Raw genomic sequence first — 19,211 nt, forward strand, 5'->3', positions numbered from 1 at the left:
CTATCAGTGTAATAACGCCCATTGCGTATATTTTGTAAAGGAGCACTGACTTGAGGAAGATTTCCCATGTTTTCATAGCGACGTCATATCTTCATGGCGACATATGGATTGTTATGACACCAGAATCGGCAAATACGTAAGAATATCATAAATGGCTTATTTTGTATCAGTCTAATGTATTTGACTCACAAATGTTTGCAAACATATTTATTACATGTGGTATTTTTGCATTCATCTCTATTTCAGGGGACCGGTTCACAGAAAAAAAACTAAAAAAACTATAACATAGAAAAGGAAAAAAACAAAAACAAACAAACTCATTTCATAGCCCGGTCAGAAACATATATATATTCGATAAAATGATACCATGATTTTGGTATTGGTCAGTTTTTATGAACTCTGAAATCCATGCATTAACATAGGAATGTGACAACTTAACATATAAATATAAAGATTTGCATGACGAGTGTCGTCGATGAAGCAGGCATTTGCTATTATTCTCTATTTCTTTTGTTCATATTTTGCCGTTACTTTATTGATGTTGGCTTTGGATTAAGATTCTGTTAACATACTGCTGGTATTTTCGTGTTATTATAAAACGTTCGTCTATACGTCTGTGTAGTGTTAGCTGTTTTATAGAGATCGATATGTTATTTCAATGAGAGGAGATGTTAGCTGAGAGTCTTTATAAAACTCCATCACAATATTGCTTTATATTTTAATATCGAAAGTGACAAATTGCAGTGTCTGGGTTTTATTTTGATTTGATTTATTTTGTTTTAAATGTGTCTCTGTTACTTAATAACAAAACCTTTATTAAGCTACATGTATCATCAACTTAGATAAAACGTACATGGGTTTAGATTTTCTGTTTGGCACTTCCACTTTCAAAACTGAATGCATTTTTAATGTTTTTAACAGTAGCAAGTATAATTCCTGTTACAGAATAAAAACAGTTATTTCTTGTTTTTGAACTGAACTGCGTTAAAAACTATAGGAAGAGTCTTGCCATCGGTAGCTACACTTCTATATTCTTTATATTTTATATGAATTGCTCAGAAGAAAACAATCAAGATAATTCAAATGTTTCCATTGAAATCCGAACGTGGCTTCCGATTGTCAAAAAATATTGAAATTAGTTTTGTTGATGTTTTACGAAAGGAGAAATCGTTAATTAATAATGAAAAATAAAGTGATATCAACGAAATTTAAGACTTCTATCGGAAAATTCCTTACTCGACGTCGCATGCAACTTTACAAGACCGTGATACATTCCCTTACTAGATCCCGTGATACATTCCCTCACTAGATCTCCCGTGATACATTCCCTTACTAGATCTCCCGTGATACATTCCCTTATAAGATCCCCCGTGATACATTCCCTAGCTAGATCTCCCGTGATACATTCCCTTATAAGATCTCCCGTGATACATTCCCGTAATAGATCTCCCGTGATACATTCCCTTACTAGATCTCCCGTGATACATTCCCTTACTAGATCTCCCGTGATACATTCCCTTAATAGATCTCTCGTCAACAGGTCCTTACTAGATCTCCCGTGATACATTCACTTACTAGATCTCCCGTGATACATTCCCTTACTAGATATCCCGTGATACATTCCCTTACTAGATCTCCCGTGATACATTCCCTTACTAGATCTCCCGTGATACATTCCCTTACTAGATCTCCCGTGATACATTCCCTTACTAGATCTCCCGTGATACATTCCCTTACTAGATATCCCGTGATACATTCCCATACTAGATCTCCCGTGATACATTCCCTTACTAGATCTCCCGTGATCTCCCGTGATACATTCCCTTACTAGATCTCCCGTGATACATTCCCTTACTAGATCTCCCGTGATATACATTCCCATTCCCTTACTAGAATCCCGTGATACATTCCCTTACTAGATCTCCCGTGATACATTCCCTTACTAGATCTCCCGTGATACATTCCCTTACTAGATCTCCCGTGATACATTCCCTTACTAGATCTCCCGTGATACATTCCCTTACTAGATCTCCCGTGATACATTCCCTTACTAGATCTCCGTGATACATTCCCTACTAGATCTCCCGTGATACATTCTCCCGTGATACATTCCCTTACTAGATCTCCCGTGATACATTCCCTTACTACTAGATCTCCCGTGATACATTCCCTTACTAGATCTCCCGTGATACATTCCCTTACTAGATCTCCCGTGATACATTCCCTTACTAGATCTCCCGTGATACATTCCCTTACTAGATCTCCCGTGATGCATTCCCTTACTAGATCTCCCGTAATACATTCCCATACTAGATCTCCCGTGATACATTCCCTTACTAGATTCCCTTACTAGATCTCCCGTGATACATTCCCTTACTAGATCTCCCGTGATACATTCCCTTACTAGATCTCCCGTGATACATTCCCTTACTAGATCTTCCGTGATACATTCCCTTACTAGATCTCCCGTGATACATTCCCTTACTAGATCTCCCGTGATACATTCCCTTACTAGATCTCCCGTGATACATTCCCTTACTAGATCTCCCGTGATACATTCCCTTACTAGATCTCCCGTGATACATTCCCTTACTAGATCTCCCGTGATACATTCCCTTACTAGATCCCCCGTGATACATTCCCTTACTAGATCTCCCGTGATACATTCCCTTACTAGATCTCCCGTGATACATTCCCTTACTAGATCTTCCGTGATACATTCCCTTACTAGATCTCCCGTGATACATTCCCTTACTAGATCTCCCGTGATGCATTCCCTAACTAGATCTCCCGTGATGCATTCCCTTACTAGATCTCCCGTGATACATTCCCTTACTAGATCTCCCGTGATGCATTCCCTTACTAGATCTCCCGTGATACATTCCCTTACTAGATCTCCCGTGATACATTCCCTTACTAGATCTCCCGTGATACATTCCCTTACTAGATCTCCCGTGATACATTCCCTTACTAGATCTCCCGTGATACATTCCCTAACTAAATCTTCCGTGTTACTTTCCCTTACTAGATCTCCCGTGATACATTCCCTTACTAGATCTCCTGTGATACATTCCCTTACTAGATCTCCCGTGATACATTCCCTTACTAGATCTCCCGTGATACATTCCCTTACTAGATCTCCCGTGATACATTCCCTTACTAGATCTCCCGTGATACATTCCCTTACTAGATCTCCCGTGATACATTCCCTTAATAGATCTCTCGTCAACAGGTCCTTACTAGATCTCCCGTGATACATTCACTTACTAGATCTCCCGTGATACATTCCCTTACTAGATCCCGTGATACATTCCCTTACTAGATATCCCGTGATACATTCCCTTACTAGATCTCCCGTGATACATTCCCTTACTAGATCTCCCGTGATACATTCCCTTACTAGATCTCCCGTGATACATTCCCTTACTAGATCTCCCGTGATACATTCCCTTACTAGATATCCCGTGATACATTCCCTTACTAGATCTCCCGTGATACATTCCCTTACTAGATCTCCCGTGATACATTCCCTTACTAGATCTCCTGTGATACATTCCCTTACTAGATCTCCCGTGATACATTCCCTTACTAGATCTCCCGTGATACATTCCCTTACTAGATCTCCTGTGATACATTCCCTTACTAGATATCCCGTGATACATTCCCTTACTAAACCCCGTGATACATTCCCTTACTAGATCTCCCGTGATACATTCCCTTACTAAACCCCGTGACACATTCCCTTACTAGATCTCCCGTGATACATTCCCTTACTAGATCTCCTGTGATACATTCCCTTACTAGATCTCCCGTGATACATTCCCTTACTAGATCTCCTGTGATACATTCCCTTACTAGATCTCCCGTGATACATTCCCTTACTAGATCTCCCGTGATACATTCCCTCACTAAATCTTCTGTGATACAATGTCCTACTATATATCTCATGATATATTGAATCATTAGAAACTTTTTTCGTATCTTTGTCCGTCTGTACTCCTCATATACAATACAAATCAAAACAGTGTTAGAAAGCTCCAGAAGGAATTCAACAAGGCACACGATAAATCTACCGTAACGTAGTTACATATCACTCTCCAGTGCTTTCCTATTACATCTGTACGAAGCGTGATCCTAGAAATTCGATATAACTGTGTGTGTTAAGAACCAACCTTACCTACTGGCCTATACATACCAATAAAGATGAAATTAAGCCGTTCTACCTCTGAAACATTTGTAGGTAAGCTTCTGCAAGAATAACAAAGACTTTTCATATTCTTACACCGGTTTATCGTGGTTAAATGCCGTTGTATTGAATTGTCGAATGTTTTCATTTTTCTGGTGTTGTGCTAACCAATCATCCGCTGTTCATCCTCTATGGTATTAGAACTGTTCTCCATTTGATTTCTTTTGATATTCGTACACAGGTCGTGATGTTTTTATTAGTAGAGCTCTGTCTTCAATATCCACGCCACGTGTCAGCCAAACGGCTGTAATGCTAGAATTTGTAAAGAAACGACATCAAGACTTAACGTTTATTTATAAGCAAGGCGAGACGAAAACAATTTTTATTAGAACCATCAAAAGTGGGACGGACAGAACTACTGGTTACAGCGAGTGTTACAGCCGAGTAGTATGCCCTGTAGGGGCTAGATTCACCCTAAAGTAAAATAATAGTTTTTACATGCTTGAACTCTAATTTATATAGATACATGTAAGTAATGATATATAAAATATAGTTTATGATGGAATTAATTATTTTGCATATGTACAATATGAATATACAAAGTTCCATGTTGCGATAATTTTCCCCTCACACACTGCTGCAGACAGTAGTGTAACTATGGACCCTAATAACGTGTTCTTGCGATAAATATGAACAGGTAATTAAAACAATGCTTTAAAAGAGAATGCTACATTAAAATGTTAACAGCACGACGTTCAATATAAATGTTTTGATAACACCAAGCGCAATGTTAAATAGTACAAGGAGCGCCCTACCGAAGCCGCAACAGCATCAGTCAGTTTATTTACTTTAAACCTTACGGTTTATCAGTACAGTGCATATATTTACAGTGCAAGTACAAACACAACAACAAACATAGGAAATACATAGCACACAGCACACACAGACCACGTACACAGGATCAAAGTGTAGAGAATAAGTCTATATATCTAACTCTACACATATAAATTAAATTAATGTCTTAAACAGTATTTATTCTCCTTTTGTTCCTAATACTTATAAATTTTCCTAAATTCGACAGATCTTTAGTATTTTCTGTGTCCAAAAGTTGTATAAATTTTGCCATACTTGGTTTCATATAGTAATACTTTTTAATAAAACGTTTCCTTATATCTTTATAATGTTCGCATTTTAAAATAAAGTGATACTCATCTTCAATATCGCCACTCGTACAAAAGTTGCAAACTCTATCAATTCTTTCAACCGTATTGTATCTACCGGTTTCAATATACAGTTTGTGCGATGATCATCTAATTTTTGCAATTTCTTTGATATTTTGCACGCACCTTGTTAAAGTAAATTGAACTGAGATTGAGTGGTATACGTGAAGTTTGTCAAGTCATCAACAAAAATACAGGTGAGACCGTGAAAAGACCAATGTGAATAGTACGAGATGCACGACCTTGTGTTTTTGTGTAAAATAACATTAACCGTTTAACTCACGTCTCCTTTAACATCTTGAAAGTTTCGGATTTCAATATTGATGTATTAAATACATTGAATAAATGAACTCATAGATTTCGTCTTTGTTTTAGTACAAGGAATCGTGTAACTTAACAAGTACAATTTAAACGCAACATTAACGGTGTACAAAACTATTTTGAATATGGGGCAGTTGCCATAATGATGGAGTTCCTTTGGTTGGTAAACAAACTACCTTTACTGTTTGATACAAACATGTACAACTTTCTGTATTCTACATATCGATGTAGTTCTATCAAATCATAGATATCAATTTGTAGAATCAATATCGTCTAGTCCTGAGGGGCCGGCGGTGTCGATCAGCCAAAAACAACAAAACTAGATCGACGCAATATGAATAAACTGTATAAAAACAAACTGCAGTAAGATACACAGTTTGATTAAGCTTTCGTCTCGTATGTTTTATGTAATGATTTAATGGGTATTTGCGAAACTCTACCTAACAAACTGAATTGTTTCTTGCTTGTTTGTTCCTGTGGTATGAAAGTCTTTTTTCTAAGTTCGTGTCTTGGTTCAACCACGTCAATCATTTTTGTCCATCAAATTTCCCTGAAGACCTGAAACTGGCGCTTACATATGGTGAATGTGATATGTTCTCTCTGGATACATGTATGACTACTTCGTAATGTTACATGAGTGATAAGTTTTTCTGAAAAGGCCTTCAACCCCAGAAACAAATATTTTAGTTATGATTATATGGTCCCTATGTAAAACCATTGACTGTCAAGCGTCAGATATTTTCCTTCCTGTCTTTATTTCAAATCTCGATTCTCAAATATATGTACCAGTTCGAGCGTTTTCTACTACAGCGATTATATGTTTCGATCACCATCACCTTCACACATTCTCGTGATTCATCCTGGTTTAGTTTCAGCTTAATTAAAAATTAATAGTATAACAGTCTTTTACAGACGAGGGAAATGTCAATGTACTTCTACTGATACAAACAATGCGTGCTAATGAGCTACGTGTTGATAAAACAAGACAAATCTTTATATTACAGCAAAAACAAGGGAAATAACTCTAGTCATAACAATATCATTTGTCCTTTTCATTAATCCTCTTATTTCATCTACATTGCACACAAAACTCAATAATCTGGTAATGGATATATATATATATATATATGCTAATGCTAATGCAATCTTTTACGACCAAATTCCCTTACGCAAATTATCTACAGAGAAATATGAGTCTAATAACACCTTTTTCCGAATACAATATGTCCTACAGAGTACAGTACACGGCTAATGTAAAGTGATTCTTTCTCCCTTTCATCTTGGGTCAGTGCGGGTAAAGTCGTAAAAGCCCCCATCCAAGACAATAATCCGAGATTTGCCAGTTTTATTATTACGTCAAACGCAGTATAATGTTTTACTTTGTACCGACACACGACTCTATTAAAGTCAATGTTGTGTGAGAATAATTTACCATCACATTCCCAAATATATACGAGGCGCGTGCCAACTCCCGCAGGAGTCTGATCAAATCGACGAAGACGCCTTTCTAAGTAACCCGTGCACACATAGCACTATACGATTGCATTGACAAGACTCGAGGCAATAAATCTTCATACGTAATGCATATCACCTACACCAATGAGTGATCGGCATGAGATCAACGGAATTTTAGTCTATGTCGCGATATCATCCGTTCCGCTAATCCTTCATTGTCTGACGATGTCGAGCGCACTTGGTTCAGTGAACAGTCCAAATAAATATTTGCAATACGTATACAGGTCATAATTCAGACACAATTTCAATCTAAAATCAAAAATTAAAACCACTTGATATTATTTTGTTTTGGTTTTTGTTTTGTGTTTTTTTGTTTTTAGTTTTAGGGAAGAATGTGCCCACCTGTGGTCAGTGGTATTGTACGGAAACAATGCGGATTTGTATATAACTTAATGTTATACTTTAAATAAGCACGCAAACCCGAGTAATTATCCAACATTTTATATTTCAATTGTAAACGTCTTTCAAATAAAGATAATTATAGAATAACGCAATATTTGTTATGTATTTGTTTTAAGCATTTGAAGACGTTAGTATAATTCAACTCATTATCTCAAACCAGTAAAATGGTGGGTGCAAATGTCATAGACAAGACAAATAACCGTTCAAAAGACAAGCTATTAACACTGTTCATTGAAGAGAACTACAAGAACGCACGTGTTTGATGATTGTGACATTGCTATAGTTTCCAGGTCGTAGCCATAGCATAAACAACGATTATCTGATTCTGGCTATATTAGGACCATTAATTGAAAATTCAGATAAGATCTGAAGGAACGAAGAATATATATCACTTTACGTTCAAATTCAGTAACAGCTATAAATAATGAAAAGAACGTATATTGTGTTAATATCTTTATAGTTATTTTTCAAAAATGCACGTTATTCGATTAGTCCTCAATCTTATTCAGAATTACAGCTTTCTACATCCTACATTGATGTGACGCGGAACAGAATGCAGCTTGATGCTAATAGCCAACACCAAGCCACTTGACTTTACTCTCTTCGCTGCTATAATATCCTATGCAATGCTAGCCCCCTTTTAGACCTAAGATATCTCTTTTGTGTGGCTAACTTCGGCAAATCATAGCAACAGCAACATGCCAGCTGCAATAATTTCAACCTCGTGCATATATCATACAAGGAACACATTCAATGGGTAGCATCCATTATACGTGATGACGATTATGGGAAAGTTTTTACTTCCTGTCGGCGGACAAAAATGGCTAGCTCGTTATCAACATTTTTTACACTAAGATAATTCAAAGAAACACTGGTATTGCGCAAATTGAAACATCAAAGTAATTTTCCTAAGAGAGATGTAATTATGTTTATTTTTTGTTTGTTTTAAGTTTTGATTATCATGTCACGTTTATTTATGACAACACCAAATTATAAATCTATGATATAATTGAACTATCGTCTGTGTCAAAATAGAAATTACACAGGTTTTTTTATTTTTCCTAACTATGATTTAAGGCAAAGAAGGAACTCTTAACAAAGAAAACACATTTAACATATTAATACATAATTCATTTTCAGTTTAACACATTTTTACCGTCGGTAGCTTTAATGACGTTATTTGATTTAATGTCTTTCCGTGGATGAGATAAAGCATTGCTTGATTAGTTTGCAGTGTTACGCGTCTCTAATTGGTGGTTAGAACGCAAACCTTGACATCATCAAGGCACAACACGTGGATCTGGTGATGAAATTTCAAAATGAATCAATGGCGCTGCCTACCTGGCGGCACTGTTTAACGGCTATAAACCTCTCGTTGAATCAACGTTTACGGAAAACATTGTCTTCATCTCCAATTAACGAAAATTTCCAAATACGGATTCACATGTTTTCATTGTGTAATAATAAATAGAAAAACGCTCTTTTTTTCGGACAGATAAGTACATGCATACCTAAGAAAAGTTTCATAAACGAAGTAATTTGCATGTTTCTAAAACCGTAGTCAACTAATATCTGCTGTATATACAGTTCTATCGTTAAAGATATGAATCAAATTTGAATGAATAAGTTGTACAGTAAGTCACCCAACTCGTACTTAATATCACTAGTGGACTGGCACACAATTAATTAATCAATGTATATACATGTAGACCCATTGATTTTATTCAGTGTAGACCCATAGGTCGTATTCAATTTGTTATTCAATGTATATACAAATGTTATTCAATGTAGACCCATATATCATATGCAACTTATTATTAAATGCATATACATATGTTTTTCAGTGTAGACCCAGAGCCCTTATTCAACATATTGTTCAATGTAGACACATATATTATTCAGTGCAGACCCATAGATCGTATTCAACGTATTAGAACTGTAAATAATGTACACACAAATTATTCATTCAATGTAGACACACAAATCCTTTTTGATGTGCGATTAAACAGAATTTACCACATTGAGTTAACCGACACTGATCGATTTTTTTTCAATTTTCTTGTTTTAAGTAGTCATACTCATCAGTTGTACTTAATATGGTTCTAATCAAGACTGATTTTCTTTATGGATTATTGAATTCACTTACTCCTGAATTTCAAATTTTTACATTTTGTTTATAAATGTAGGGTAAATTAACTTTAATCATTTGTATAATTACGGTGTATTAAACTTTCCTGTAAAGTAACTCAAAACAGCTATTCCTTTTCGTGAAATGAATGTACTTTATCATTTGACTTCTATACGTTTTGTACTGAAACATGAATATCACTTAGTATAATTACCATATACTTACTTTAGTATCCTACTTTCGTGGTTTATAACCCGTTAAAAATACTTTAGAAAAATACTTTTAAAGCAATTAGCTTAAGTGCTAACATATTAAAGCAATGCATTTTACATTTCAGCGTTAACGTTTAATCAAATTGATTTTTGACTGTTGTTATAAGTATATATACCGCCTCTAAATGAGCCATGCAAAGCACGTGTATTGGTTCTTACCTTTATTTTTGAGCGCAGCCTGTGCATGTCTCGTATGTGGTCCTTATTCCCAGGCGCCGTTCTCTTCCAAAGTAATATTCCAACAATTGAATAAGTAATAGCTAGTATTAACAAAGGAACTACATATGTCACAATAAATATAAAAATTGTGAAAATACGTCTTGCCTCATCACCCGGCCAGTTCTCTAAGCATTTCTGAGTTCCGTTTCCGAATTCTGGTATTTCAGTTGCACGTCCGACAAAAAACATGACGGAACCTAAAATGAAAGCACAGATCCAAATAACAATTATCACATATTTCGCACGTGCGTGTGTCAACCGTGACCGTAAAGGAAACGTTACGGCAAGGAAACGATCTATTCCTATCGCCATATTCGTGAAAACACTGGCAGCAACAGAAAAAATCTGGACAAACAAAACGAGAGGACAAAGCACTTCCGGAAACAACCATCGGCCTAATATCACATCAGCAAAGGTGAAAGGCATGCAAAAAAGAGCCATCATAAGGTCAGCAGCTGCCAAATTTATCAAAAATGGTCTAAGGTCCGTACGGGATCTCCGGCCCCTAACAAATACAAGAACGACAAACACATTTCCAGTAATAGAGAAGACAGTTGTAAGGGTGTAGAGAATGGTAAGTCCAGTTAAGGTACTTTCTGACATCGCTACGCCATCGGGAAAAGTCTCGTTTCCGGTCCCAGATTCAAACCCTGTTTCGTTGTGTCTTGTATTTGACATGTTAGTACCAGCTGTCGAACTGATTACGTCGTTTATAAACACATCTTCATCATCCAATGAAAATATTTTCTTTCCAGAGTCAATAACATAATCACCCATAGTGAGAATTCTTCCGGATACTTAAGGTGTTGCAACGCCCAATCAAACTGTTATCGAATACAGCACAGCCATATCTTTGACACCTGTGAATTTTTTCAAAGGCCTATGAGGTAACGCCAATGTATATACTTGACTCTTGTCGACATGTTTGAAGCTCTGTATCCTTCTTATAAGTAAGACTAACTAAACTCCATCTGACTTATTTAATGCCTGACAGCTCTGTAAGAAGTTCCGACTGACTTTGTCTCTCGAGAACTCGACAGAAGAAGAACACCGCGTTTATGAGCAGAACCGTAGTATCGAATAGAACAGGCGCGGGAGGTTTGGGCCTCCTTGTATTGCTCGGGTGCGTTCGAATTGATCACTAATTAGTACAGACCCGTGCGGTGCGTCGTATGAGGAAACGTATTGTATGCAGTGTATATTGTAGCTGTAGGAGATTTGTCAGTGATGTGTGAAGGAGGGGGCGTGCGCGCGTGTATTGCTTGTGTAATCAATATACCACATATCGTCGAATGGTACATACTGGTTATGCCATTATCGATACGAAATGTATCAAACAGTTACCATCACGTTCACACCCTATAAACCCTATATATGTATACATATAAGTGTACTATGTACCTCCACATAGAGCGTGACGTGACATAGAAGCAAACACTGCGCGAGGAGGTGATCATCTATTTTTAAACAGACATACGTTATTTTAGATCATCATACAAACTGACTGATGACTTCACCATTAAAATAAGAAAAAAATAAAAAGTCTTTTGTCTTTTTCTGCTTGTTTTGTCTTATGGGGTTTATCTTAGAATCAACCCGTGTCTTTGAAATATGTTAAGTTGGGTCTTCCATTGCTTACAAAGCTTTTGGTCATACTGGTCATGGCACTTTTTTATTTTAATACATTGGCCTAGCGTCTTACTGATTTTGTCCTACTAGATTATAATGATACAAAATGTTTTGTTGTGATGTTCCTTTTACAAACCTGCTTTGGTCCTTCATCCTATTGTATTGTTAGTGTTGAAATTGAGTACATGATGTCTTAATATGATGGACAATCCGTTTATCTACTTACTTAAAATTTTATGTCTGCTGGACTGTTACATTACATGGAATGGTCTTGATATTATTACAAACTGCCTCGGTTCTCTTAAATGACTTAACCTAAAGCCCTAAGGTTTTATATTGTTACATCAATGGTTTGTCTTATTTTTATTTTCAAAATGACCATGGATCTATTAACTAGTCTTGCCTTGTCCGTTATTTCTTCACCTTATCGTTTGCTTGTTTTCCCTAATTTGTTTCTACGTATTCATTGTTTTTTGTTTGTTTTTTTTTTAATATCTACGTTTCTTACAATAATGTATTTTTGTCAGGTATTGCTAGAATTAATACTCAAGTGTGGTAGTAGTACGTATTCTATTTGTAATGAGTATTACTTCTAATGACTGGTAATTCCGTTATCTTTATGATAGGGCGGGATATTATGTTACCATATCCAGATCGTGACCTTTCAGTGTGACGCACTATAAACGTGATCCTTGATAACCTCATCACCTGTGGACAACATCAACATGAGATGTTTGAAGTGTCTCGCTAATAGCTTTAAAACAACAAAGAAAATACCAACATATTAACAGAATCGTAATTTAAACACACATTCAATGAAACTAGGGCACATTTTAAAAAACGGCATCGTATTTCATTAGTTGTCCAGCAGGTATTTTGTCCCTTCTGGGAACGACCTGATCACTTCCTATTTCTGAAGTTCTACAGTAGAGCGGTGCACACTTGTCACTCAATACATCGTCTGGACTTTCTTTGCGAGTTCCATCGAGGACACCATATTTCATAAAGTGCCTTCATTTTGATAATTCTTTAAATTCCATCGAAATTCGATCATATTTTTAGGATCGTGGTTTGGATAAGAATTATTACCGTACCAACACTATGCTATGAAAGCCTATTATACATGTCAAAGGAAGAAAAAAATCAATGAAAAACAAATCGCGAAATCTGTCACAGTAAAGCCATCTTCCCTTGGAAAGAAGACAAATAGTACAGACTCATGTGATAGCCAGATATCTCTAGACGAAAACAGTGGTGTATGTTCTGGCTGACAATGTATATGAGATTACTTAAGAATGGAAGACTTCTCTATAATCTAGTAAAGACCCCTCTCATAACTTTTAGATCAATAGATGAGTACATATAGGTATATATCTACCTGTTCTGAAGATTGGTATTTACTCATTTATCCTACGCGAAAATCAATACGTCTGGGGATCTGATTTAACCTTCAATTTATACTTCATCTGAAATATAATATAAATGTAATGGCTTAAATGTCATACCAAAAGATTAGGTTTCCTGATAGTCTAATAAGGTCACTATGTGTTAAATATATTGTGTTCAAGTAATATACGTATGTAAATTAAAACTAACATTCACATTTACAAAATTTATCTTGCTGAAACAAATATTTGTAAACGAATCAGGTTTCTGTTGTAATACGTACAATGAATGATACATTCAGACACACCTTCCCCAGTGTCAGGTCGGATGTGTACGCTGGTCAAAGCTTTACTCCAATCTATCAAACTGGAAATCAAATTACAGAGGACGCTAAAGATTATTCAAGTCATGATCAAAGAACATGATTGGGATCGACCAACCACAGACTTAACACACCTAAAAGTATCACGAGACTAGTCATGTCATTTTCACACATTACACGCGTACAGATAACAATGCGTTTTGCGAATAACGCAAAAACGTCCTTGAGAAAACACATGCTGTATAGCTATTGTAGACATTATATCACTACCTGGTCTTTTCCATCGGAAACGACCAAAGAAAACAATTTCCAAACCATAAGACATTCATATTGCTTGCAATCATTTCTGATGTAAAATAAAAAAAAAAAAATAAATAACGGCTGTTAATTTCAATTGACATTTTCAGTGAAATCCAATTCTTATCATTTCAATACGTGCACTTCTGTGTGAACTTTAGCCAGACACACTCCGTCAATACGGTATCTGCGTTGTACCAGGAGCAGCTGCGATATCACAGAATCACACTTGCTAACCACAACGAATCATCACTATAACCCAGCCAGCAGTTCTACCGCATATAATAATTTTTTCTTCTTCTTCTGAAATCTCAATTACGTCTGTTTATTCCGTACGTTTTACAAATTAAGATGTCTAGTTTGCAGTGAGTATTCTTAAACGATTTCACCAAACACCTAAACCGATATAGTTTGTATGTAAGATATTTCCAGTCGAAACTCTCCTGAAAGAGGAAAGAGGAAATGGATATATGTCTAGTGGCAACCCCCCCCCCCCCCCCCCCCCCCCCCACCCCCCAGTCAGGACGCGGGTTTTTGTCAATGTTGTAATACCTTGATTCGTCAGTTACAAGGATGACCCCCATATAGTCCTATGTCTGATAGTCCGAAGGATGTCTGATGTATGAATTTTTAGATTTACTAAAAGTCATTTGAAATAAAGAGTACTTATTTTTTTCATAAGATAACTGAAACAAACAAAAGAAAATTTCTCATGACCCGGTCACTTGAAAATGTTAATGGGTTTTTTCCCCAAGTTCAAACTATTTTTATAAATCATTGAATTACATCTAAAATGCCTTTTAGACATAATTTTAAACAATATCATAACAAAAGCATAATATATATATATATATAAATCAAACAACAACTTAACATTTATATATGTATTAAAGTGTTGCAATAAAGGTACTTGACTTCCAACAGGTAAGTTTTACAGGTAAATCTACCTGTTGGGACTGATGCTCCTTTTATAAAAAATATATTTCTCATCAAGACAAACTACTACATAGCGAAATTGCATTTGCTGGAGTTCAGAGAAAAACTGTGGCCTAATCAGGTGTACATTACAGCCCCTTCGCTCAGGCTATTGCTGGTTTTCCCTGTAGCAGAGCCCCAGCTTTTATAATGCAGAGGCCTTCATCAGTAATTCTAACTTCACATTTGAATCGCATCCATGATGTTTTTTCACAAATGAAGCAATCTGATGATGTGCGCGCATCCAAACGACTCGGAGGCCGACCGAACAGAAGACCCGGCCGAAATAGCCGAAGGTATAGCCCGACAGGAATAACCGAGCAAAAAAGTAGGATGGAGAGGCCGGCAAAATGCTTTAATAGCCAAACGGCCAAACGTACATCTAACCAGCCTGAGCCGGGTGCGAACCGGACGGTGGCTGATCGCAGGACGGACGGTGGCCGGGCGGTGATCGGACGATGACCGGACCGTGACCTAACGGTTCTGAAGTGGGTGCTTTACCGTAGCAACGACATCTATTTTTACAGTCAATATAAAAAAAATCGCACATTGGAAATAAACGTTATGATCCATTACAGCATTGTCATCCTTTGTATATCATCAAAAGAAGCGTTCGACATTAAAACTTACGTTTGACGTCATGGTATAAGACAACAGGAGTTATGAAAAATGGAGCGGGCGATTGTTAAAGTCGGATGTGTTGGTAAAACCTTTCATAACGTTCTAAAACATCATGGTACACAAAGAAAAACGGCGAAAAACAAAAAACTGCAAAATATTCAAAAACACTACAAACCATTAAGCCATTATAGAATTCCGTAAATACTGCTGAACATTTTTCAGAGAGAGAGAGAGAGAAAATGTATAACATCCAAAAATATTTCAAAACATCGAGAAAATTGTAGCAGTAGCACATAACCTGGCACATGTTGTATCACAGCGTGAAAGAAACATTGCAATATGTTATACACGTGCTAAAAATCTGTTTTAGGTTGTATATTACATATATATATAAATTTGTTTAAAGATTCAGATAAGACAAAAACAACATCAATTCTGACTTCTAAATTCCATAAGAGGGTCACTGAAGTCGACAAACCGTGTCCACTAAGATATAAAAGTGATTTTGATAGTTTTGTTAGGTTTCAATCCAACTATGGTGTGATTGTCATCAACATCAAGTCCATTGGAATAGCTGTACTAGGACCAGCTGTTGATTTCCCCCTTAACTCCGTTTTCGCGCTTTATCTTTCCAGTGATGAAAATTTGTATCGGTTTTAGATTGTATTGGCAATGCAACACAAGCAATGAGACCTATGCTCTGAAATATCATGAAACAATTAACACAACACGCATACTTCAGGTATCGCATTTTGCTAATTCAAAAATCGTGCTGATAATAGATTCTCTTTAAATGGCATTCATTTAAAAAAACTACATTTTATTAGGCACCTGAAAAAGACATGATACTTTATTGCTTGTGTCAATTCTTCGTGTTTTAATCAAGAAACCAAATATCTTTAGATGGAAAAACGGGGACTATGTAAGACAGACTGTTAGAAAACCATCCTTGTGTGATATTCAGATATGTTTCAAAGGCTCCAATGTCATATGTGCAATGAGTAATACTTAAACACGCCGAATAATATACATAAGTTATGGATGCACAAATTTTGTTACGTACTATACAAACACAGATAATCATTTGGAAATGTTAAAAAAAGTTATATATTGTAAAACATTTTAGAAAGGTTTGTACAGAGGCAATAGCAATTTCAATAAAATTCTGCAATAAAACACCGTATATATCTAATACTGAACACAAGTACATCATACAGCTGACGTAATGGGTTTAGCGTGTGAAAATCTAGAGATCGAGTTCGGAAAAATCAATAGAAAGAAATGGTTCACTATAGATAGAGAGTCTTTGTAACGCTCTTAGTGTGAAATGTTGTTACAGGGCGAGAAACATTGTCAACGAAGTGACATTAAACAACGAAAACTTTAGAAAATATCAACAAAATATACTGTAAATTAGAGGAAACTCTGAAAATGAAAACAATATATACATTTGTATGAAAAATTTGGAGCCGTAACAAGATTAAATATTTAGAATGTACAAACACTTCAAAATACTTAAACATCACCGAAACGCATTGCAAACTGCCGATACAGTTCTGAGAGCATTGCTAGTTTTGGTAGGCATAGTATTGTACAAAGAGATGTTGTCAGAATCCGGTCTTAATTTCAACACTCTATATTAAGTTTATATACGTATATAACTAGTATAGGTTGTACATACAGGAAACTGAGTAAACAGAGTTCACGGTTGTCTTCGGGACAATGATGAACTGTGGCAAGTGCGAATGTGAATTTCTGCTCAGATAATGATATGACATTGAGTGTTGTTTCTTATATATAGCATGTATATATAATGTTTAACCAATAAAATATCCTATATTACAATTAGAATAGAGAAAAAATGTCGACACCCAACGCCACCAGTTAGGTTCCTCTGATTATCGGCTTACATACGAGCTTATAATACTGTAATCCGATGTTCTTACATTGAATTCGGCATATTTCGATATCGGGTTGTACTTTGTAGTACTTTGATGCCTGTGATGTGCTGTATAAACAGATTCTATCCATGTACCTCAGTCTGGGCATTCTACATATAAATAGTTACGTGGACGAAATTCATCAAATTAATTTTGCCACAAAAAAAAAAGTGAATGATCATATTTTCTTAATCTTAATTTATGATCACAAAATTGGAAATTGTATATAAACTTAATTTTGCGATAATTATTTCGAGATTGAAGGACTATCTCCTCAGTTGTAGCATACTTGCATTAATCACATGATCTGGTTATCTTCCAGAAACATATTTTAAAGTTTTCAAGGTAAACAGAAGTCCGGAATTCAATAGTTCGGCTTGTATCATAAGGAATGCAAAGATCGCAAGAAACAGAAATCACAGCAGAATGGAGCAGGTTCCGTATGTTTTAATAGGGACACATTAAAATGTATATGTAATGAGGATTGATAAGTAATTGTAAGATGTGTTATCGTATGGCCGACACAAGGTGCAAATCTGAGAAAAGTGTCGTGAAAATTACAAACACAATGTCTTATTCTGAAAGACGCGTCTTGGTATAGTATTACAAATACGGTGTATAATAATGAAAGATACATCGTGATGTAATAGATGAGGTAGATAGTGTGGAATGATGTGTCGCGGTGTGTTCGATAAGGTTGATAGTGTGGAATGATGTGTCGTGGTGTGTTCGATAAGGTAGATAGTGTGGAATGATGTGTCGCGGTGTGTTCGATAAGGTAGATAGTGTGGAATGATGTGTCGCGGTGTGTTCGATAAGGTAGATAGTGTGGAATGATGTGTCGCGGTGTGTCCGATAAGATGGATAGTGTGGAATGATGTGTCGTGGTGTGTTCGATAAGGTAGATAGTGTGGAATGATGTGTCGCGGTGTGTTCGATAAGGTTGATAGTGTGGAATGATGTAACCATGGCTTGGTAAGTATTTTCAAGATATGCGTTTAAAATTATCTGCATTTAACTTAAGATAACTTTGCTTTCTTATTTGTGATCAAAATTAAGGAGATGATAATCGTAAATTCATACTTCAGGGAGGACTTAAATGTGTTCATGTGAAAACAAAGAAGAATTACATGAAAATATTTATGAAACAATCCCTGCATGTCAAGACCGCATATTCTTCGCTAGACTAACGATTCCAAAGAAGCGAAATTCCTAAGGGATTGGGAATTTGCAGGATTCTTTCATGTAAAATATAATCACGTGTTATGTTTCTCAGTTACCAATATTCTTCTATTTAACATGAGCGACGAGAACAACACTAAGAGTTCCAGAAGGTTCAGGGTTTCGTTCGTCATCGAACCCGTTCATTACCATTAGGTCGATCCAAGTTGTCTCGGAACAGGTGTTATGAGAAACAAACCACTAGACATACTAAAGATTATCGCATTGCGTATCCCTAAAGGAAACTTTATCAACACTGATTTTCCAGCCGTGGTTTTTGACTTGATCTCAATGTGATGTCCACCGGGAAATCACCTAGTCTTTATAGCCATAATTCATAAACACTCTGCTCAATTTCTGCAATGAACTTTTAAAACAATAATAAAACAAAACTTTGAACATATAAAAATGTGATATGCGTCTGGGAGAGTGGTGCTTGGGGATAAATAAAGACATACTGCTAGATGTTACGGCAATGTAACTTGGTCACGCAGGAATTTTTTAAACTGTAAAATGCGATAATTGTTTATTTTGTGGTAGTCGTGACAGTTGCTGAG

At 36.2% G+C, this 19,211-nt stretch overlaps 1 protein-coding gene across 1 annotated transcript in view; it reads right to left on the reverse strand.

Annotated features, from left to right (window-relative positions):
• Positions 1-11,343, reverse strand: part of LOC132562399 (substance-K receptor-like) — a 49,243-nt gene extending 37,900 nt beyond the window's left edge. Inside the window, exon 1 of the mRNA XM_060227140.1 lies at positions 10,204-11,343. Coding sequence (XP_060083123.1) covers positions 10,204-11,040 — 837 coding nt within the window. The 5' untranslated portion in view covers positions 11,041-11,343. The remainder of the gene's footprint in view (positions 1-10,203) is intronic.
• Positions 11,344-19,211: the final 7,868 nt, after the last annotated feature.

This window comes from Ylistrum balloti, unplaced genomic scaffold (assembly GCF_031769215.1).
Source record: "Ylistrum balloti isolate Yb309-2 unplaced genomic scaffold, AGI_CSIRO_Ybal_v1 Utg371410, whole genome shotgun sequence".
Lineage (NCBI taxonomy): Eukaryota > Metazoa > Mollusca > Bivalvia > Pectinida > Pectinidae > Ylistrum > Ylistrum balloti.